We start from the raw sequence: 23,611 nt of genomic DNA, 5'->3' as shown, positions 1-23,611 counted from the left end.
AAGAGACTGGCTTACAAGCTTTCAAGAGGGAGCCTAGATCCAGAGGGTGTGAAGGAAAGAAGAATCTCCACTGAGTAGTCTCCAATATGTCTGGGCGGGGCTGATGAAAGGAGATGGGGATAATTCTCTTATGGTACAACAGTGAATAATTGTTATTAGGACTGACAGTGAGGGCTGGAAATGTAATGGTACACATTTTGTAGCAAAAGGATGGGAGTGATTGACTTTGCAGTCCAGAAGTGGAGGTCCCTGGGACCTACAAGGGAGAAGAGTGGGGTGCAGGACCCTACTCAGAGAATCAGTGACACCAGAGATGGAGGCAGAGATGATGACGTGGAGAGATGGAGCGGTTGGGAACTCTGGACCCAGAGAGGGAGAGGGGCTGTGTGCTGACGACCAGGGGGCAAGCTTGCAGGGTAAGCCCTTTGGTTGGTTAATGATGCATGGAGGGGATTTTAACCAAGGCAGTGAAATGATATACGATAGGATGAATGTAAAACTAATGTTCTCCCGTGTAGACTATCACATAATTCACAATAAAAAAATTTTAAAAAAAGGAAGGGGCAGAATAAGTTATAAATTAATAAAGTGTATAAAGATTAAAAGGGGGGATAAAAATAGACTTCAGAAAAGACTATGAAACTCGCTGTCAAGTGTAGAGATGCTAAAGCAAATGGAACACATGAGTAGGTTAAAAGAGCTGAACAGAAAATTGCAAAGGGCGGGTCATGAAGACAAAGTCAAGTATTATAATGAAATGTGCAAAGATCTGAAGTTAGAAAACCAAAAACAGAAGAACATGCTCAGCATTTCTAAAGGTGAAAGATCTAAAGAAAAAAATTCAAGCCTAAACTTGAAATACTGAAAATGATGCAGAAAGCATTAAAAAAATGATATACAGTCAACTATACCAAAAAGAAATGATTGGTGTTCAACTGCTTCAAGAGGTTGCATATAACCAAGAGCCAATGACACTGAAGGAGAAAGTCCAAGGCACATTGAAGACACTGTCAAAAAATGCCACAAAGCTCTAGGAATTGAAAACTTACAACAAACTGATGCAACATTGGAGGCACTCACTCATGTATGCCAAGAAATTTGGAACACAGCCATCTGGTCAACTGATTGGAATAGATCCAGATTTCTGCCCATTGCACAGAGGTGACCCAATAGAATACATAATCCATTGGACAATAGCATTAATATCACATGCAAACAAATTTTTGCTAAAGATAATTGAAAAACAGCTACCAGAGGTTCAAGCCAGATTCAGACAAGGGTGTAGAAAGATAAATATTATTGATGATGTCAGATGCATCTTGGCTGAAAGCAGAGACTACCAGAAAGATGTTTACCTGTGCTTTATTGACTATGCAAAGGCTTTTGACTGTGGGGATCATGAAAAGCTATGGACAACATTGTGAAGAATGAATATTCAAGAACACGTACTTGTGCTCATGAGGAAACTGTACACAAACCAAGAGACAGTAAATAGAATAGAACAAGGGGACACAATAATTTAAAATCAGGAAAGGTGTGTGCCAAGGATGTATTCTTTCACGATATTTATTCCGTTTGTATGATAAGCAAATAATCTGAGAAGTTGAAATATATGAAGAACATGGAATTACGATTGGAGGAAGACTCATTAACAAATTGTGATATGTAGATGACACAACCTTGCTTGCTGAAAGTGAAGAGGACTTAAAATACTTAATGATGAAGATCAAAGACCACATCTTTGTTGTCTTTGAATTATAACTCAAAGTAAAGAAAACAAAAATCCTAGAACTGGACCAATATATAATATCATGATAAATGGAGAAAAGATTGAAGTTGTCAATGATTTCATTTTGCTTGGATCCACCATCAACACTCATGGAAGCAGCAGGAAATAAATCAAAGGATGTATTGCACAAGACTTTTTTTAAGTGTTTAAGAGCAAAGATATTTGTTTGAGGATTATGGTGTGTCTGGCCCATGCTATAATCTTTTTAATAGCCATATATAGATATGTGTGTGAAAGTTGTACAAAGAGTAAGGAAAACCATAGAAGAATTGGTACATTTGAGTTATAGTATTGAACATTAAAAGTACCATGGACTTCCAGAAGAACAAACAAATCTATGTTGGAAGAAGTACAACCAGAATGCTCCTTAGAGGGCAGGATGGTGAGACTTTGTCTCGCATATTTCAGACGTCTTATCAGGAATGACCAGTTCCTAGAGAAGTACATCATGCTTGGTAAAGTGGAGGGTCAGTGAAACAGAGTAATACCCCCAACATGATAGATTGTCACAGTCTGCAGCAGCGATGGGCTCAAGCGTAACAATGATTGCAAGGTTGACACAGGACTGGGCAGTATTTCATTCTGTTGTGCATAAGGTCACTATGAGTCTGAACTGACTCAACAGCACTTAACAACAGCATAAGCATGTGAAAATGGACAATGAATAAAAAAAAACCATAAAAGTATCGATACATTTGAGTTATGGTGTTGGAAAAGAACGTTGAAGGTACTATGGACTGCCAGAAGAACAGGTCTGCGGTGGAAGAAGTACAGCCAGAGTTCTCCTTAGATGCTGGGATAGTAACACTTCATCTCTAACACTTCAGACACATTGTCAGGAGGGACCGATCCCTAGAGAAGACTATAAGGCTTGGTAAGTTGGAGGTTAAGTGGAAAAGGGAAAAACTCCCTAATGAGCTGGATTCACACAGTGACAGCAGTAATGCGCTGTCATAAAGCATAACAATTGTGAGAACTGAATAGTCTTTCTTTCTGTTTTTCATAGTGTCACTATAAGTTGGAGCCAACTCAACAACACTTAACAACAAAACAACAATAGCCAGATCCTTACTAGTATCACTGTTGTTGTTAGGTGCTGTTGAGTTAGCGCTGACCCATAGAGAACCTGTATTGAGTTTCCAAGGAGCAGCAGGTAAGTTTGAACCGCCTACCTTGTGGTTCAAACCAATCTTGAGGTCCCATGCTTTATCCCACAGTGCCACACCAGGACTCCAAAAAGTACCATGTTGTTGTTGTTGTTAAGTGCCGTCGAGTCGGTTCCGACCCATAGCGACCCTGTACAGGGTTTCCGAGGGTGTAAATCCTTACGGGAGTAGAAAGCCTCATCTTTCTCCCGCAGAGCGGCTGGTAGTTTCGAACCGCTGACCTTAAGGTTCGCAGCCCGATTCGTAACCACTACGCTACCAGAGCTCCAAAAAGTACCATAGTGTGGATAATACTGTTAATGTTGTTATGTGCCATCGAGTTGGTTCCAACCCATAGTGACCCTGTATAGGGTTTCCAAGGAACAGCTAGTGACCTTGAACTGCCGACTTTGCAAGTTCAAATGGCTTTGCAGTCTGGTGCATTAACCTACAGCACCACACCAGGACTCCTGGATAATATTATATCGATAATAAGAGATTTAGCTTATTCATTATGCTTCTATAAGAAATATGGAAATACGTGTCACATGCCCTGATCATTGTATATGCTATAATTCTGAGATGCTAGCATCTGATCATATGCAGATTTAGTTTTCTTAGTATGTGTATTTAGCTATCTGTGTGTGTTTTCATGTAGATGCTGTTGCTTTTGTTAAGCGTCATCCAGTTGGTTTCAAATCATAGTGACCCTGTATAGTATTTACAAGGAGCAGCTGATGAATTTGAACTACTGACCTTGTGGTTTGCAGTCCAGCACTTATATAAATAATAGACTTCTGTTGTGGTGCTGTAAGATAAGCACTCTACCATAAGGTTGATTTGAACCACAAGGTCAGCGGTTCAAACTCATCAGTAGTTCCTTAGAAACCCTATGCAGGGTCACTAGGATTCGGAACTGACTCGATGGTAATTAACAACAACAAGGTTTCTGAGGAGTGGCTGGTGAGCTTAAACTGCTGACCTCGCAGTTCAACTGCTAACCAGCTGTTCCACAGGAGAAAGCTGAGACTTTCTGCTCCTGTAGAGATTTACAGCCTTGCAAACTCTATGCTGGGTCGCTATGAGTTGAAGCTGACTCCACAGCACAGTACCACCACAACCACATATGTATGTATATGTGTGTGTGTATATATAAATATAGATAGATAGATAGATAGATAGATAGATAGATAGATAGATAGATAGATAGATAGATAGAGACAGAGAGAGACAGAGACAGAGAGACAGAGAGAGCGGGAGGGGGAGGAAGCAAGACCGACAATGACAGAGGCAGAGAGGAAATCCTGGTCTGGTGCTATAGGATAAGCATTGAGATACTAACCCCAATATTGTCAGTACAAAGCCATCAGTGGCTACATTAGAGAAAGATGAGGTTTTCTGTTAGTACAAAGATTGACAGCCTGAGAAACCTTATGGGTTGCTATGAGTCAGAACCGACTCAATGGCACAAATCATATGTTTTGTTTTTCTTGTTGCTATTGTTATGTGCCATCAAGTCAGTTCTGACTCATAGTTATCATGTATAAGGTTTCTGAGGCTGCAAATCTTTGTGGGAGCAGAATGCCTCAACCTTGTCCCATGAAGCAGCAGGTGGGCTCAAACCACTGATTACTATAAGGAATACACATACATGTTTGTATATGTATATATACAAACACACACCTTATACTATCAAATAAATTATTTCTAAATTTATGCAATTCCACTTCCTTTGCAGCATTTCAGAATCCAATTGACAAAATAAGGATGGCAGTCATAAAAATAGATCCAATTATTATTCTATATTACTTCAGAGAAGTGATACAAAATGAATGAATTAGCCAAGGAGAAAAGGATCAAGTATTGATCAAGGGATACCACAAAGCAAGTAAAAAAGAAAGTTGATTTTTTAAATATATAAATTCAGGAGAGTTGGGTAAAGTCTTGCGGCCAACATACAGAAGATTTATAGAGCCGCAAAAATAGAGGTTGAAGTAGAATACAAGCTGCATACAAGAACAGCCAGTGTGGTCATGTTTAGCTAGTAGAGACTAAAAGCATCTATAAGAAGCTTTTATAAGAATCTTGGGATGGTACTGAAGGATAAGCACTAGACTGTTAACCATAAGTTGGTGGTTCAAACCCACCAACCAATCGTAGCAAACCCTATGCAGAGTTGCTATTAGTTGGAACCAACTCAATGGCACTTAACAACAACAACAACTGTGAAGCTGCTATTAGATCCACTTGTATTATACTCCTTTGTAACCTCAGTCACTTACCAGAAAAGGTTCATCATCTGACAGCACATGTTATGTCTCTTGGAAGAAAATGTAGGGTAACATAAAGGCTATAGGATGGAAAGTTAAGAATCTAAGCTCTTTACTACCCTAATGATTTTGCAATACTGTAAATATTTCCTGATCTTGTGAGGTTTTTCTTCTTGATGGCATTAGTCAATAGCATATGACAACAACAAGAAGACTACGCTCTTACCATATGCATAAATGCACTGTATGTATATGTCTGTGTTCCTATGTATCTTTTTCCCAATAATGGTTTTATGAAATTTCAAAAGATTGGGGAGGGTTACGTAAAACATTGTTAAAATATTTAAACTTGCAAACATTAAAGCATGAAGTAAAAATGTTGTGAAGTTAACCTGTCTCACTAATAATTGTGTGCTTAGATCCAGTTTGTAAAAGGAAAAGGAAGCAATAAATTTGTCTCTAACTTACCGCACATTTTAATTGCACAATATTCCCAGGGGGTGTCAGGGTCAAGAGTATAGCACCATGGCCTCGGCTTGCCATCAGGGTTACGGCAATAATTATCATCAAAGCCCTTGTCGGGATATCTGCAAACCACACCAAGAAAAGTGTCACATAAATCTGCCTGGAAACACCACCCAGCTCTCACAAAATAACTTGCTATTTACCTTGGGTCTTACTAGCTAAGGAAAGAGGAGACTTTCTATATTTCACCTTAAAAAGATTGCTAATTCTTGACTACGAAATCTACTAACTTATATATTGCAATGTTTTGGGTACCATCCCTTTTACTTATAATTTAGCTCCATTTGGTTTCTGGCCACTAGAAACCAAACCACTAGAGATCCGTAATGGAATGGTCTTCTCATGGAACTCAATTGAGAATGAATTTTATAAATATGATCTCATGTTGAATGCGCATTAAGAAAACAGATCCTCTCTTAGAACAGGCTTTAAGTTCAAACTGAAAGTTAGGTTTCAATAGCTTTATTACTAATGATATCTCAATTTTGGAAATAGAACATTTTGAGGTCATGCCCTCACCTCCACCAGAGCAAAGACAAAACTCCACCATACCACTTTCCACCACCCCCACCCTTTAAATTAACAGAGTCCTGAATTGGTGGCTTGGTTTTAATTGTTACCATATCCTTTCTGATCTCTCTTAAAAAAGAGTTTACAAAAAATGGGGTTTTTAATTTCACTTCAGTGAAACACTCTTTTTCCCCTCCCTCCCCAAAGGAGAGAGAGTGATAAAAAGAAGAAAAAAAGTCCCTTCATAGCATTTGCTTAATAACGGAAGCAATAGCATTTTCCCTGTAATTATTTTTCTCTATGCATAAAAATAATTTTCTTTTTTAAATTAAAAAGTTTCATCTGAAATTAACTAAGTTCATAACCTATCCCTGGGCAAGAAAAGAGAATTAATTGCCTGGCCTCTTCAGATTGGGGGTGCATACTGACAATTTCAAAACACACTAGGAAAAGTAACCAGATAACTGTTTGCTCTCCCTTCCATTCCCTTTTCTACAGACATGATCTATGTCACGATGTTATACATGTGACCCCACATTACCTGGGTCATGGAAGATGCTGCTCTAGAAGCAGGTTGGTTTGGATTTAGCAATAATGCTCCACAGCTCAGACTTGTCAAAGTGGCCAGTTTTTAATGGTCCCTGTCTTTTTATGCCATGAAAAAGGGGAGACTGTTATTAGTATTTCCCCTGTGCTCTCTGTGTTTAGGACAATCCTGATTTCAGGGACTTTCAACCAAGTCAGTCAAGACCATTTGAAAGTATAGTTACTATTCTTATATCATGATATTCCTTTTCCCCAAGACCACTGTTGTGTTGTTAAGTGCCATTGAGTCGTTTTTGACTCATAGGGACCTAGTGTAGAGTTTCTGAGGAGCAGCTGGTGGGTTTGAACCACTGATCTTGCAGTTAGCAGTCCAGTGCATAGCCTACAAAGTCAAACCAGGACTTGCCCCAAGGCTACCTCTTCTAAATGTAATGGCTCAAACAATAGTGTTAGAAGAATCAGGGGAGTTCTAAATTTTAGGTTCATGATCTAACAGGAAAATATCACATAAAGATAATTTTAATGGCAGTTTGTCATGGAGCAAATAAATAGTTTATAAAAAGAATCATTAGAAGCATGGCTCAGTGGTATTTTACCTTTCCGGCAAGAATTTGTGCCGGTGTGGTGTCTGATGATCCCAGCGCTGGCAAACCTTGCCTGATTCTGTATGATCCATGGGACCTCGATAACTTTCCCCATTGCAGGTCATGCATTCGACTAATAAAATTAAAGTAAGGCATGTTAATTGCTTCTGACAGCAAAATCAAGAACACCACTGTTCCATTTAAAGAATAGTAAATTACCTGTTTGGCAAAGAGATTTTTAGAAATCCCTACACACAATTCTAACTCTAAATTAGGACCTAATATCCATCAATAATGACATAAAGTACTCCCCACAGAACTCCTCAGATAGTTTAAATCAGGTTTATGTGATTAGGGTCATCCAGATTTAGTACAGGTCTAATCTCCTCCCTATCTAATATTTAATCATTATAAAAAAGGTACCTAGATCCTGGGCATATAACATCAACCCTTGTGGGCTTTTCCCTTGCTCTTCTATAATGGAGGTGATCTCAGTATCTAATTAGTAAGAACAATATTTATTCTCGCTTATCTTTCCTCCTCCCCTCCAAAATAAGAATTAAACATTTTATTTAGTATTTTGCATGTTAAGGCCATGATCAGGACAAGATATATTTAAGAAACTGTCTTCAGTTCGAAATCTAGTACTAAGCACAGATATATGTTAGTGAACATCCATGCTGAATTGGTTGGTCAGGTTTACAATCTTATCTAGTTTAGGATGGAAGGTGACCTGCTATTGAACTCCTAGCATCCACTTATTTTAACGTATAAGCCAATCTAATTATGCAGGATCTCACTGATCATTCTGTGAGGCTAATTAACAGTTTTCTTTTGGCTGGTTTCAAATGTCACACTGAAAACTCTGAATCACATCAACTAGCTGAAAATGAGACTTCGCAAATGGACAGGTTGATTTGTAGCACGGCAGGCATCCAGTGGACTAAATCATTGCTTGGCTTTCCTATGAATCTGACAAACTTCCCCAAACACATCATTTGTATCTTGTGATTACTGATCATCTAACTTTAGCTAAAGTGGGGAAAGATGTCAATGTTTAGCTTTATCCACCAAAATCTAGCCTTACTACCTGTAGTAATGTGGGGTATAGTATTAGATCGATCACTTTTGAATCTTTGATTTTATAATGTAATAGGGTATTAAGTAGTAACTTTTGGAAACAAGAGACCATTTGACTTTCGTTTTCTTCTTTTCATGTAGCTGAATCCATGAATAAAGACAAGGGACTGATTCAGCTTTCCCTCATTTGAGACTGAGATTCCCCAGATGGCAGTCAATAAGCACCTAAACTACAAATTGAAAACTATAAAGTGACAGGCCCACGGGCATATTGATAAAGATGTTTGAGTTAGACAAGGTCATTTCCACATTGAAATGTTCAGCATAGATTATGTTTCATAGCATTTCAATTTATCAGTTGAACAGGGTACGGATTTATTCAGTCTCTTTTTACTAAAAATACAAGATTTGGTATCTTCATAGAAAAGAATAGGATATGGCATTTATCATTGCTGTTTGTCACTTGATACTGAAGGAGAAAGAATAGAATACTATGCTTGCGTATAAGTATATACACCCATCATTTCTATCAATGTACAGCATTCAAGTATCAGAATGTATAATGTATCCTTCAACAATTGCAGTCTGTAATAGTATATCTCTTTCTAATGAGAGTGAATAAGATTAGTTTCTGAGACAAAATTATAAAACATTTTTCCTGGACTTCAGGAGTTTTAATTTTCTTAAGGAAAAATATACAAATGAAACATGTGATTTTCTGAGATAAATATGCTCCAGAATGAGTACGATAAATCAGTGTTTCTTCAAACTTTAATGTACATAAAAATCTATGTAATCTTGTTAAAGGGCAAATTTTGATTCAGAAGCTTTGCTCTGGTGCATTAAAAACAAGCTCCCAAAGGATACTGATCCTGCTGTCTCATGAACTGTATTTTGCAAGTTTGTAGACAATTTGTTCTTTATTAAAGCTCTAAATCTTTAGCAGTGGTGGTTTTTTAGCATAGACAAGATTTTACTTGGACCTTGAAGAATGAATGAGGATTGAATAAATTTACAAAGGAGCAAAATAGCATGAAATGTACAGAAACATAAATTAGGATGCTATGTTTGTAGTAAGGTAAAGAAAGATTTATGAATAGAGCTACAAACCTAGTGAGAAAACAAAATGAAAACCAAAAAACTTAACAGGGATAATTTTAGGTAATGAAAGTTGTTGTTGAGGTGGAGATTAAATGTGTTCTGTGAAAGAACTAAAATAATGAAATACAAAATATAATATATTTGCATATCCTCTGATTATTTACACAGGACTTTTAACATAAAAGATTCAATTTGATCTTTACAGTGAGGAACACAAGGCTCACAAAAGTTATAAGGAACTTACCCAAAACAGAAAATGTCAAACCTGGATCTGGAACACAGGTCTTCTGACCCATAGTCCAGTGTTCTTTCCTTTATTCTTAATTACTTTTCACGTCCTACATATTTAGCTTGTTTCCTCCACAGTCTAACTGGCCATACTTTAGGACAGATTGATAGCAATAATTTTAAGAATTCAAAATCCCTGCCTTTTTCAAAATTGTCCTCATTACCCTTTGTCTTCTTGTTTACAACAGTAGGTTGGCCTCCTGTTGGACTCTCACCTATTGAAGGACTGGAAAAAGGAGCATACGGGAAAGCAATTAGATTGGCCACTTCATCCAAGAGGAATGGCTGAAAATGTTGGTATTTTACCTTGCATCAGACCCTCAGGTTAGCCATAAAAATTAGCTCAAGCAAGTCAAATTTTGAAGTCATAATCACTTCTCAAACTTCCAGAGTTCTAAGAATCTTCCAAGTTATCTCAGCTCATGGTCAAACAGTGCAAGTAGAAACCAAATTCACCTATTCAGAAAACCAAGTGAAAGCACCACTGTATAACAGTACATTGTAAGGGTGGGGAGGAGATGTCCCTTTCTGCTCTTCTTTGTTTAGGCTATCTCTATTGATGGCAGTGCATTGTTTAACAGTTCCAGAAAACTCTTCTCTTTAAAAAACACAAAAGAAAAACACTGTCCTAGGTCACATAAAGTCGGATTATGTACGTTTCTGTTAGTATATAGATTTTCCAAGTATAGTTTTGCCCTGAATGATAGTTGCTGTTGTTGTTAAGTGCCGTTGAGTCAATTCGAACTCATTGCAACCCAGTATAGGGTTTCCTAGGAGACACTGGTGGGTTTGAACAAGGGATCTTGTGATTAGCAGTCTAGTGCTTATCCTACAATGCCACACCAGGATGCTGATAGTAACTCATTACAAAAAGAATACATATATTGTAATATGTTGTTATTGTGTTGTTATGTGGCATCAAGTCAGCTGCTAGTCAAATAACCTTTACAGGATTTCTGAGGAGCTTTTCAGTTTAAATCAACTTTGCTAGCTTTGCAGTTTATTAAATAAACTTTGCAGTCCAGTGCTTGTCCTACAGCACCATACCAGGACTCCATATTGTAATATAATTAGAGGTAATGTAACAAGTTTCTCCTACTACCAAACTAAAAGTAATTTTTGTGTTCTACTTATCTCAGTTGTAAAATTACAGGTAATCTGCAATTTACAGACTAAAACAATTATTTTGAAAATATTTAAATCTGTCTTAACAGATTTTTATTCTATTCTAGTATGGTGATCTCATAAAAAATCCACACTGGTGATTACTTCAGCCAAACTGAATGTTTCAAATGTGGACAGACTCACAAATCCATATTTATAAGTACTAGTTTTATTTAAGTCTCTACTTTTAAGTGTTTCTCCATAGAAAGTGTGCAATTACATACACAAAACTGACAGCATCATTTGGGTATTTTAATTTTCAGGTACTAAACAATAGTAATTATGGCTTAACAAAAATCTATTTGCTTGGATATTTGACACTAATTTAAAAGGTATCTGTCCCAAAGACTAAGGATTGCTTTATTTTATGTCCAAAGCAAATGCTAAAGTAAGAAAATGTATTTTACATTTCTCCATTTTCTATCATTTTAAAAGTAAGCTTTGATGGTAGTATTTATTTTACATACTAGGGTGCTGTTGTTGGGTGCCATGGAGTCATCTCCAGTTCATAGTGAGCCACGTGACAGAGCAGAACTACCACATATGGTTTTCTGAACGGTATTCTTTAGGAAGCAGATCTCCAGGTCTTTCTCCTACACAGTCACTGGGTGGGATTTAAACCTCCATCCTTTTGGTTAGCAACCAAGAAGTTAATGATTTAACTACTAGGTCTCTGATTATATAACTATGTGTTCAGAATGTGATAATAGGATACTCACTTTCCTTTGGAATTCTTTAAAAAAATTTAAACTTCAAGTTATAGGACACTTATTAAGGAGCTCTGGTAGCGTAGTAGTTACGAATCGGGCTGCGAACCTTAAGGTCAGCGGTTCGAAACTACGAGCCGCTCCGCGGGAGAAAGATGAGGCTTTCTACTCCCGTAAAGATTTACACCCTCGGAAACCCTGTACAGGGTCGCTATGGGTTGGAACCGACTTGACGACACTTAACAACAACAACATTAGTATTAGCACTTGGATATCAAATATATTTCTTTTATGAATCAAAATTTCAAATAAATGTCAGATGATAGCTTAGAGGTTAATATGTGACAACATTTCATAATTTCATAACTGTTCTATGGAGTCCTGGTATGATGGTGTAGGACAAGCATTGAACTGCTACCCAAAAGGTCAGTGGTTCAAAACCACTAGCCATTCCTTTAGAATCCTATACATACAGGATCACTATAAGTCAGCACTGACTTGACAGCACTTAGCGATAACAACTTGTCTTCTGCGAGTACAGTTGCTCTGTCGAATAAATACTGAACTGTGAACCACAAGTTGGCAGTTTATGCCCAGGTGTGGATCCCAGAAGAAAGATGAGACTTTCTGTGCCCACAAAGATTTACAACCTCAGAAACCCTAGAGAGCCATTAGAAATTGGAATCGACACGAATAACATTAAACAACAACATATGTCTTCTACAATAGGACACTTCCAAGTTTGGCTAGATATTTTTCTTGTTTAATTTTAAATGTACAAAATGATTTGATAATTACTTCCTAACCTATAATGATGAGGGGCAGACATAAACTTTTCAACTTGCTATAAACTAATACCAATAGGTAGAAATGGCTCACTCACTATTCTAGTTAAGCATTCTGGATTTTGTAGTTTCCCTCTCATATCTTTCCTCAATATAAAAATTTGTATCATATCAACATCATTTTGTGTACATTATCATTGTTATCAACAGCTGTTTTTTCTCTATTAATATGTTGAAAATGCTTTTCTATTCTGTATTCTCTTCATCAAAATCCTGCTAAAACATTGTTCAACTTTAAACTTGAATTTAAATACCACAGCTCAGCTCATTTTATACTCCCTGAAATATGGTTAGCCTACAGGGCAGTGGTTGGTTCATTTTTCTCAAAGGAGGACACTACTCTTCTAGTGTCATATCTCTAATTGTTTCCAAAAGAGCAGATCTGCAACCTTTAGTGTCATGGTGACCAACAGTATTGCGTACCATTAATACTAACAAGCAGTGCTCTTTGCTGAGGGAGGTGCAATGACCTCAAATAGTAAAAGATAAAAAGAGTTACCATCTAATAAGATAAGAAAAAACAGAATATGATTTTTTCCAATGACTTGTTTTCTATCATTTCCTCTTCTAAATCATTGTCAGTCAGTCCAGACCTATGTCATTGTATTTTGATGAAGGTTTTTCAAATAAACCGGGGATTGAAAAATCAGTGCCACAAGAGCTAAGCATATGGAAGAATATTCAGCTGTTTTTAGATTGACCAAGTATTCTCGACCAAGAATACTTTGCCAGGGCCAGAAAAACCAAAAAACAAAACATCTTGCCAATGATTTCAACCTGAGAAAACTGGTATTTGAGATTCCCCTAAAAGTAAGGGGTTTTTTTTTTGGTTTTTTTTTTTGCTTCTATGTGTAAATTTAAGGAGCTCTGGTAGCATAGTGGTTAGCAGAAAAGCTGCTAACCTCAAGGTCAGCAGTTTGAAACTACCAGCCATTCCATGGGAGAAAGATGAGGCTTTCTGATCCCACAAAGATTTAGAGTCTCAGAAATCCTAGACAACTATGAGTTGGAACCAACTCCATGGCACACCACCACCACCACCACCATGTGTATATTTAAGACAAATATTGATTACAAACTTATTCATACAAAACAGACTTGTTCATAACGTTAACACAGATAAGTTTATTTTTAAAAGAAAAAGAAAACAATAAAGAAATTTATAGTGAACAGAATATGATATGAAATGGAAACTGAGAATTTACAAACAAGAAGTGGAACTCGCTTTAGGACATGAAGTTAGGATTTTAAATTTAACCAACAAAAACAAAAAACAAATTCACGTTCTCTGTGACAGTTAGGTAACAGTACCTTTTACCCTTATGTGATCAATGTCAACCTTATATTAAATATATATTTATGGAGAAAAAATTTTTTTAATGTTTTGTTAACAATAAACAGGTAAGATTCCTTACTACAAAAATTGGACAGCAATCCAGCAACCCCCATCTCAAAGTACTTTAAAATTCTACTAAATTTCTAACCAATTTTAATCCTCATTTCAAATGGATTTTTAGAATTTTAGAGTTTCTGACAGGACAAAAAAGTAAACTAAAAAAAAGCAACAACAACAACAACAAAAAGACAGCTATTAAGAAGTGAGGTAACTAGAAAAAAATCACACCACATACAATGCTGAAATGGTTACTCTTCCATCTTGCCAGTTATTCAGTTTCCCATTGCCACAGTAAGGAGGTGCCCATTTATGCTGTGAGAGGAGGTAAGAACTTTGGTTCTAGTTACATTTTCAACAAAACACACATGGGGGTTGTCAAAGTTCCAGTTATTCCTTTCATATTCTCTTCTGGACTCATAAATCCCTGCTACACCACTTGAAGATAGGCTTGACAAAATTTCTGGAGAAGCAGGTGCCTAATTAATAGAAACAGAATTACTAATAAAAGGACTAACTTCTGTTTGCCACCTTTCAAGTGGTATAGAGGAGTATAGTTTGAGATACGTGAACTCATGATAGCCAAGTACATTAGTAAGCTCACTCCTAATTTTTTTTAGTGGAATGAATGCCACAGGCCCTACTGAAATGTAAACTAGTAACTTGTTCTATCATCTTGGATAAATCTGGTGATCATCATAGAATTAAAAAAATATATCATGTAAATTTGCTTTAAAAAATATGTATGTTTGCATTTGAATGAACAACATATTTATTGCAATTTGATTATTTCTGTTAACCTTTAATGCAAGTTACAGTTCCACACATAAGGGGAATAGAGTGCCCCAGATGGCATTCAGGTTCATTTACCTTCTGAACACTGAGGAATGTCACAGACTTCGTAGCGTACCTCTGGGTTGCTTGTGAAACACCATGGTCCCCCTTCTTCCCCTCGAGGATTTCGACAGTAGTTTTCCTGTAGGTCTTTACCTCGATAGCTCGAAGGCAAAAAGCTAGTTTTAAAATGATAATCATTACAGTATAAGAGCATGCAACTTTATTTTTGATCTATTAATTTTACCAATTAATGGGTATAATTTCCCTCAAAGTAGAGAAATCTTTTATCTTATATCAGAACTCCACAGATTTTAACTTGAATTTGGTCATTTCCATCCATTCTTCAAACATTAAAATTTCATAAACTTTAACTTCACTGACTTCCAACATCAGCATCAAGTTAAAAATAAATAGCTTCTAGAATTGTGAAGAGCCAAACATCCCAGAATTTAATTGGAATGTTTTGAACCAAGGTTTAAAAACTCACTAACAGGCAACTAGTAGTTGAGTAAATTCACTTAGGAAAGAACTGAGAAAGTAGTACAATTAACCTTGAATGTTTATTGCTTTTGTTATTTCTGTACAACTGAGAAACAGATTAATGAAATAGCATGGCAATGGATCCATAATCAGATTACATCTGAACTCAAATTTGAATTCTTTCTCTCAACTATAAGACACCAGCAAATAATTTAGCCAATTATCTTACCTGGACAACAAATTTAATGAAAAATTACAGCATCTTATACACTGAAGAAGGATACCATGTTTGGTAAGGTGGAGGATCAGAGAAAAAGAGGAAGACCCCAGCGAGATGGATTGGCCAAGTGGCAACATTGAAGGGCTTAAGCATGGCAACAATAGGGAGGCTGGCCCAGGATTGGGCAGTGTTTCATTCTGCTGTGCGTAAGGTCGCTATGAGTCAGTACCAACTTGATGGCACCTAACAACAACATACCTTATATGGGGTCCTTGTGTGGCACTGTAAGATAAGCACTGCACTGTGAAGTTGGTTTGAACTGCAAGGTCGGAGGTTCAAACTCAACGCTTGCTCTTCGGAAACCCTATACAGGGTCACTATGAGTCAGAACTGACTTGATGGCACTTAACAACAATGACAAAATACTTTATATGGTTTTGTGAGAAGTTCAAAGAGATGACAGAATGCTGTTGGTGTAGTGTGGTGTCCAGTTGATCCCAGCTCATAGTGACTCTCTAGAACAGAGTATAGCTGCTCCATAAAGGTTCTGAGCTGTAATCTTTATGGGAGCAGATCTCAAGGTCTTTGCTCCCAGTAGGTCAACCTTTTGGTTAGAAACCAAACACTTAACATTGTACTTTCAGGGCTCCATAATAGAGTATTAAGCACTTAAATAAATAAACTTTGCCATTTATTAAGTATACTCTGCTTGGCTGCTCCTTGGAAACCCTACAGAGGGTTGCTATGAGTCAGAATTGACTCAACAGCACTTAACAACAGCATTCTTCATAGAAAAGAATAGAATTACTTATTTCCTTCAAAATTTTTGTTCATTTTGACTGAGACTTGGGTGTGGTGATCCCAGCTTTAATTCATAAATAGTAGGCCATCTGGTACACAGAAAACAATGAACTACTTGCACTTAAACTTTCTACAGTTTTGTTGTCGTCATAAAGTATTTCAACACATCAAAAACTTCAAAGCCTTGTTATTACTTCGTACGGTATTTGTCTGCTAAACAGCATTAAAAAAAAAAAATCTCAATAAGTAATCTACATCTATTACCAGGAGCACTGGTGGAGCAGTGGCTTAAGCCCTCAGTTGCTAACTAAAAGACCGATAGAACCCATTACCTGTTCTAGGAGGAAAGATGTGGCGGTCTGCTGGTCTACAGATTTACAGCCTTGGAGAGCCTATGGGAAGTTCTTCCCTAGTTTATGAATCACTTCAAGTTGGAATTGACACTATGGCAGTGAGTTTGGTCATTGGTTAGCACAGATAACACAATGAAAATTTTCTTTGAAAATTCAGTTACATTTCCAATATTCAGTACAGTTTTTGCTATGAAGTTTTGTTCTTGATTTTACTAATCTCTGAATTATAAATGGAAGTTAGGGTCCTATAATAGAAGTTTATGCATTTAAACAACCAACAACAACAAAAAAATCATCATTTTTATTGATCTTTTTTGAAACAACATGAAATGCACTGGGCACCAAGCAAAATTTTATAAAGAAATTATTTCATTTGAACATGACTATATAAGAAAGAGTTAAGTTCTAAGAAAATATAAGTTATTGACAAAAAAAAATAGTCCATTCAAAAAGGCAATAAATACAATTTAGCTTTTTCAAAGAACCTGTGAAATATTAGTATTATGCAACTCTAAAGTGTCTTTGATAAAGATTTTATATCTTACTTCACTAGTTTTTTAAATATGAAGAAACAAAAATAAGGTATATATGATGGACAAAAAGCTGTAATACATTTAGATCTCATTAGTTCATACTTCCTATCAATAATTAATTTTCAAAGGAAAATGAAATTTATACTAACTTTTAGTTACCATTCATTAGCAGCATTGCTTGGAAATTATTTTCTTTTATTTTTACCACTTTTTCAAATGTATATGGTAAATTCGTAGTGAAATTTTTTTTATCAAATTGAAATAATGTTTACTTTCTGTCTGCATATATAAAATAATGTACTAACCAAGTTTGCTTAAAGAAAATCTACCCTGTAATAGCATTAATAAGTTACTGTTGATCACAAAGACAACATTGTTTCCTGGATATATATATTACTATCCTGCTATCTAAGGGTAGTTCTTAGACAACTGATTTATTTTCTAGGGTTCAATTTCTTCATTATAAGATTAATGGAGTGAGCTATTATAAGGTGTTTCTGTGTATCATTTTATGCACTGTATTTACTAAGCAACTAGATAGTAGCTTCAGCTCATGTTAAATATGAAAAAGCCATTTTGATTGAGTCTATTTTGTCTCATAGTAACCCTGCAGGACAAAGGAGAACTGTCCCATAGAGTTCCCAAGGCTGTGAATCTTTACAGAAACAGACTACCTTATTTTTCTCCTGTGGAGTGGCTGCAAGGTTTAACCCACTAGCCTTTCAGTTAGTGTCTGAGAGCTTAACAAATGCACTATCAGGGCTCCTTACATGTTAAATATACAACATATTAAATACTTACAGTTTTAAAAAGAATTTTAGGTCCATCCAAACATACACACATACATACATAAATAAGCACACGTATACCTTTCAAGTGGATTTGTAGTAACAAAGAAAATTCTAAGAACTAGTGAATGAATCAAAGATATAGTAGGGGAAATATAGGTGTGAAGAAAAAAAAAAGTAAAAGTGAAAATAAGTAATGGGTAAAACTGAATTAAAGTAATCCTTCTGAAATTAGTAAATTAAAAAATGACGAGAAAAACATGGGCTTATTTCCATAATTCACTATCAATCCATATTAAATTCTTCTTTGTTGTTAAGTGCCGTCTATTCTGTTCCTACCCGTAGCAACCCTGTATAGGATTTCCAAGGAGCAGGTAGTGAGCTTGAACTGCTGACCTTGCAGTTCAAACAGACTTTGCAGTCCAGCACCTTAACCCACAGCACCACACCAGAATTCTTCTTTAGGATGTGGCTAATAAAAAGCAGTATGGGGGAATCTCTTCATTTTCATATATATGTAATAGCTAATTCTCTTCCTGCATCCTGTGGCATTCAGCCTGCTTTTCTTTAACAACACATCCTTGCAAGGAATGAAGACTAACTCTGATCTTTTCATGCATGTATTCACTCAACAAATGTTTATGAAGACCTATTACATGTAAGACCTGTTATATTCCATAGGCTCTGTAATAAAGCTTTTACTCACAAACATATATAGTATTTTTGGTTCTCTATTTTTACTGTTAGCAAAGCTTTGAGAGCATATATTTAAAATTGGGTTATATCCAAATAGACTTTGAAATATAAATTGGATTTTCTAGGTGCTGGCCTCTCTTTCTTTTCTTTTAATATAAACTGTGCTCATAGGAACTTGATCTATTCCATCATCTGCTTCATTAATGAGTGCTGGTGGCCATGAAGGATACAGATGTAGATATCAGGTCACCTGATTCTCTGGGTAAGCTTCTATACTAATTTCAGCATCTATCATCATCTACCCATTAAGCCACTTATAAAATATGTTAATGTAGGGAGTAAACAATAAATCATTTCTTCAGCTAAAGACTACTTTTTTTCCCTTTTCCATAAAATTAATCTTTAGTTAACACTTAACCCAAAAGGGTTAAACTATCATGCAGATATTCCAACACACCTAACTTTGATGAAAATTAATTGTTTCTCTAAAAGCATATAAAGAAAGATTTGATTATCATCCGAGATCTTCAGAGTCGTAACCTCTGTATCACAAGAAAATGTTCATTGGTAAAATAGCTTAATTGGACTGGGAAATCAGTTCCCAGGGAGATCGATTCCACCTTTACTCATGTAGGAGAGAATCACAATCATAGAGAATGTGGGCTGAAACAAGACTTCTACTAGGTCAGTCTGGAGCACTCTCCTGGACTGCTATAGGATTGATTTCAAATGCTATTTGTTCATTAAAAACTTAAGATTTCTTCAAGGACAAATCTTATTATTTACATAATTTTTTTTCTTCACCATTGAGTGACACCCTGAAATTTCTTAAGCAATTATATATGTGATGCTGTGGGTTAACACACCAGACTGCAAAACCATTTGAACTACAAGGTTGGTCCTTGTTAAGCTCCTTGGAAACCCCTGTACAGGGTCACTATGGGTCTGAGCTGACTCCACGGAACTTAACAACAGTATGGTGATGTGGGTTAATGCGCTGGACTACAAAATCAGTTTGATCCTCAAGGTTGGCAGTTCAAGCTCACAAGCCGCTCCTTGGAAATCCTATATAGATTTATTGTGGGTCAGAACCGACTCAACAGCACTTAGCAACAACAACATATATATGGACTTCTGGGGTGGTAATGTAGGTGCTGTAGGATCAACACATCCAACTATATTGGACTGTCTCTCAAATATGGTAAGGAAAATACTATGTAAAACTATACAATATAGCTGTGCCTAATTTGAAGAAGAAAAATGTTGTTTTCTGTTTCTGTAATACTATGGTGGTCATGATGGTAGTGGTATGCCATGGAGTCAGTTCTGACTCATAGAGACCCTGCATAGGGTTTCCGAACTGCCAACCTTGAGGTTAGCAGCCCAACTCATAACCACTATGCTACCAGATTTCCTTCTGTAATACTATAGTGCACTACATCACAAACACTTACTACCTGGTGTTGGTAAGCCTGAGGTCACAGTTTTATTCTCAGCATGGGAAAAATCATTCTTTTTAAGTTTGAGCCAATAAATTAATCCTACTCTGTTTACTAAAGTTACTTGCAAACATTTGCCAAAAAGTGGAATGAAATAGGAAGTGGATTCATCAAGGCAAAGTCATCATTATTGCCAAAACAGCTCATAGTACATACTCTACATGTTTCATGCCCTGTAGTTGTTGAGAGCACATGCTATAGGATTTTGCATTCTGGTAATACTACTTACTAGATATGCATGCCCTTTATCAAGTTACTAAGTCTCTTTATGATTCAGTTTCATTATACATAAAACAGAATTAATAAAAACACTCACACTGTGGGGTTCTGGAGAAGATTAAATGAGATAAACTTGATACTCTAAACAGCAAAGTGTTCTCTTTGATATCTTTACAGTTCGTTATTGTTGCTAAGTACCATCGAGTCAGTTATGACCCATAGTAACCCTGTATAGGGTTTCCCAGGAAGTAGTTGGTAAGCTTGAACCGCGGTGCCGTTCAAAACAACCTTGCAGTTCAGCACATTAACCCACAGTGCCACTGTTGTTGTTGTTGTCAGATGCCATCGAGTCGGAACCAACTCATAGCGACCCCATGCACAGCAGAACGAAACAATGTCCGATCCTGGGCCAACCTCATTACCGCCGCCACACTTGATGCCATCAATGATGTCACCTGGCTGATCCATCTAGTTGGGGGGTCTTCCTCTTTTTTCTCTGACCCTCCACCTTACCCAGCATGACATCCTTCTCCAGAGACTGTTCTCTATGGAAAATGTGTCCAAAGTATGAGAGATGAAGCCTAGCCATCTTGGCCTCCAAGAAGCACTCTAGTTGCACTTCTTCCAAAACAGATCTATTGGTTCTTTTGGCAGTCCATGGCACTTTCAGTATTCTCCTCCAACACCACAACTCAAAGGCATCAATTCTTCTATGATCTTCCTTATTCACTGTCCAGCTTTCGCATCCATATGAGGTTATTGAAAATATCATGGCTTGGGTCAGGCGCACCCTAGTCCTCAAGGTGACATCTCTGCTCTTCAATACTTTAAAAAGTTCCTGTGCAGCCTTTGCCCAATGCAATACGTCATCTGCTCTCTTGACTGCTGCTTCCGTGAGTGTTGATAGTTGATCCAAGAAGAATGAAGTCCTTGACAACCTCAATCTCTTCTCCATTGATAAGAATGCTGTTTATTGGTCCAGTGGTGAGGATTTTTGTTTTCTTTACATTGAGTTGTAGTCCATACAGTGCCACTGAGGAAGTATTATATCTAAATTGTACCAGTGTTAAATCTTCCAGTGCATTTACTAACCAAGGGTCAGCTCTTCAAAACTATTTCAATTTCTAGTAGACAGGGATAGGCAACTTGGACATTGGCTATCCAAAATAGCAGGGATACAAAGGCAAGAAGTGACTGGCTTAAAAGCTTTCAAGAGGGAACCTAGATCTAGAGGGTGTGGGGGAAGGTAGAATCTCCACTGAGTAGTATCCAATCTGTCTAGGCGGGGCTGATGAATGGAAATGCGGATAGGTCTCTTGTGATACAATAGTGAATAATTGTTGTAAGGGCTGGAAATACAAAGGCAGACATTTTGTAGCAAGGAGGGTAGTGATTAACTTTTCAGTCTAGAAGCAGAAGTCCCTGGGACCATGAAGGGAGAAGAGCGGAGAACGGGACCCTACCCAGAGAAGCAGTAATGCCTGAGATGGAGGCAGAGATGATGACATGGAGAGATGGAGCAGCTGGGTGGGGACTTTAGACCCAGAGAGGGAGAGGGGCTGTGTGCTGATGACCGGAGGGCCGGCGGGGCCAGGCTTTTAGGATATACCCTTTGGTTGGTTAATGATGCATGGAGGGGATTGTAACAATGGCAATGAAATGATATATAATAGGATGAATGTAAAACTAATGTTCTTCCATGTAAACTATCACATAATTCACAATAAAACATTAAAAAAACGATTTCAATTTCTGTTAATTTATTTGTGAAATAAACCTTGAAAATCTATGACTTCAGGTAGCTTTCTAGTGGGTATTAGATACTATGTTTCTTTCCCATAATGATTAAAATGCCCCATCTAACGAATTTATGGATAGCAAGTTTGGTGGTGATGGTGGTTATGTGCCGTGGAATTGGTTCCGACTCACAGCGACCCTGTACAGGGTTTCCGAGGCTGTAAATCTTTACGGGAGCAGAAAGCCACATCTTTCTCTTGCGGAACAGCTGGTAGTTCCAATGGGATGTTTGCTCATTTTTAAATAGTATTCATCTGCTACAGTGAACACAGTTCTTCTCTGATGTATAGACATTAATTTCCTTGGAATAAGAAGTTTTTCCCAGTCATTAGGCAATAAGTGAAATGGGAAAGCTCGTACTTGAGTTGTTTGTTTCTGATTTGGGATACATGTTGGAATCATTTGAGGAATTAAAAAAAAAAAAAAAAAAAAGTTGTGCCTGAGTTATTCCCAAAGAAATTCTGATTTGAATTGGTCTGTGTTGGAGCCTGGGGTTTTAAAATTATTGAACATTATTTACAGCAGGTGATATTAATGTAAGCCAAGTTTGAGAAACACCAACATTAAGGAACATTCGACACTCAGGTAAGGGCGGAGTTTGATTCACCTTGGAGTTTATCATAGTTTCTCCAGTTCTTACTGCTTCCTGATGTACTTCTCATAGGCAAAGAGAATAAAGAAAAACTTTTATTTAATACTGTCTCATTATTTCTTCATAGACACCAAAATCTATACATTGAGACAGTGGAATAAAATAATGAAAGACCACATCTTAAAGGTTATTATTTAGCTAAATACTTGTCATGAGCTCACCTACATCTCAGCCTAATACAATTCAGCTATATTGACTAAGTTATTCTAAAACTGAAGGATTCTTTTGAAGGAGCAATGTGAGATTCTAAACATACTTTAAAAAGAGAGGCTTCATCCTCTTTTCTTCATGCTGTGCTTACCTGTGTTCATGTGGAATCATGGAATTCCAGTGCTGGCATTTGATGCCACTCTTAGTGATCGATACTGTTCCCTTGTAGCTGCTTCCTTTACCAATGATGCAATTTCTAATGTAATCTATTGGAATAAAATAAAGATAAATATTATAACTACATGAAACAAATGCTCTGTTTATTGAAGAGAAAAATCCAAATAAAATCCCATTCAAACCTAAAAATAATTGATTCAAACGATTTCAAATAATGCTGACATTTCTTTATTAAAGCTTCTATTAGAATTTCCAAAGTAATATATTTAAGACTAATCCTAGAAAAAAAAAGATTATTGAGAAAATTTAATGTAGGGTATATATGCTACAGAGATTAATTAGTCTATGTACTCAACATAATTTGCTCTATTGGCTAGGTAAATATAACTTGACAGACTGATCTGTGCAAATATACTCATAAAATCTACCTTAACAAAATATTAAAAACAAAAATTAAGTCAC

General features: G+C 36.7%; 1 protein-coding gene across 3 annotated transcripts in view; it reads right to left on the bottom strand.

Annotated features, from left to right (window-relative positions):
• HGF (hepatocyte growth factor (hepapoietin A; scatter factor)) overlaps positions 1-23,611 on the bottom strand; it is a 92,574-nt gene that overhangs the window by 53,829 nt on the left and 15,134 nt on the right. The window contains exons 4-8 of one of the 3 annotated variants that reach the window (XM_006834344.1): positions 23,124-23,238; positions 14,818-14,960; positions 7,382-7,502; positions 5,673-5,791; positions 5,186-5,254 (exon numbers count right to left, since the gene is read on the bottom strand). In XM_006834344.1, coding sequence (XP_006834407.1) covers positions 5,247-5,254; positions 5,673-5,791; positions 7,382-7,502; positions 14,818-14,960; positions 23,124-23,238 — 506 coding nt within the window. In that variant the 3' untranslated portion in view covers positions 5,186-5,246. Of the gene's footprint in view, positions 1-5,185; positions 5,255-5,672; positions 5,792-7,381; positions 7,503-14,817; positions 14,961-23,123; positions 23,239-23,611 lie in introns of those variants that run through there. The other 2 variants (XM_006834343.1, XM_006834342.1) reach the window with 2 other exon arrangements.

This window comes from Chrysochloris asiatica, unplaced genomic scaffold (genome assembly GCF_000296735.1).
Source record: "Chrysochloris asiatica unplaced genomic scaffold, ChrAsi1.0 scaffold00010, whole genome shotgun sequence".
Taxonomy (NCBI): Eukaryota; Metazoa; Chordata; class Mammalia; order Afrosoricida; family Chrysochloridae; genus Chrysochloris; species Chrysochloris asiatica.
The sequence above is the reverse complement of the archived record's forward strand: the minus strand, read 5'-3'. Positions and strand labels throughout refer to the sequence as shown.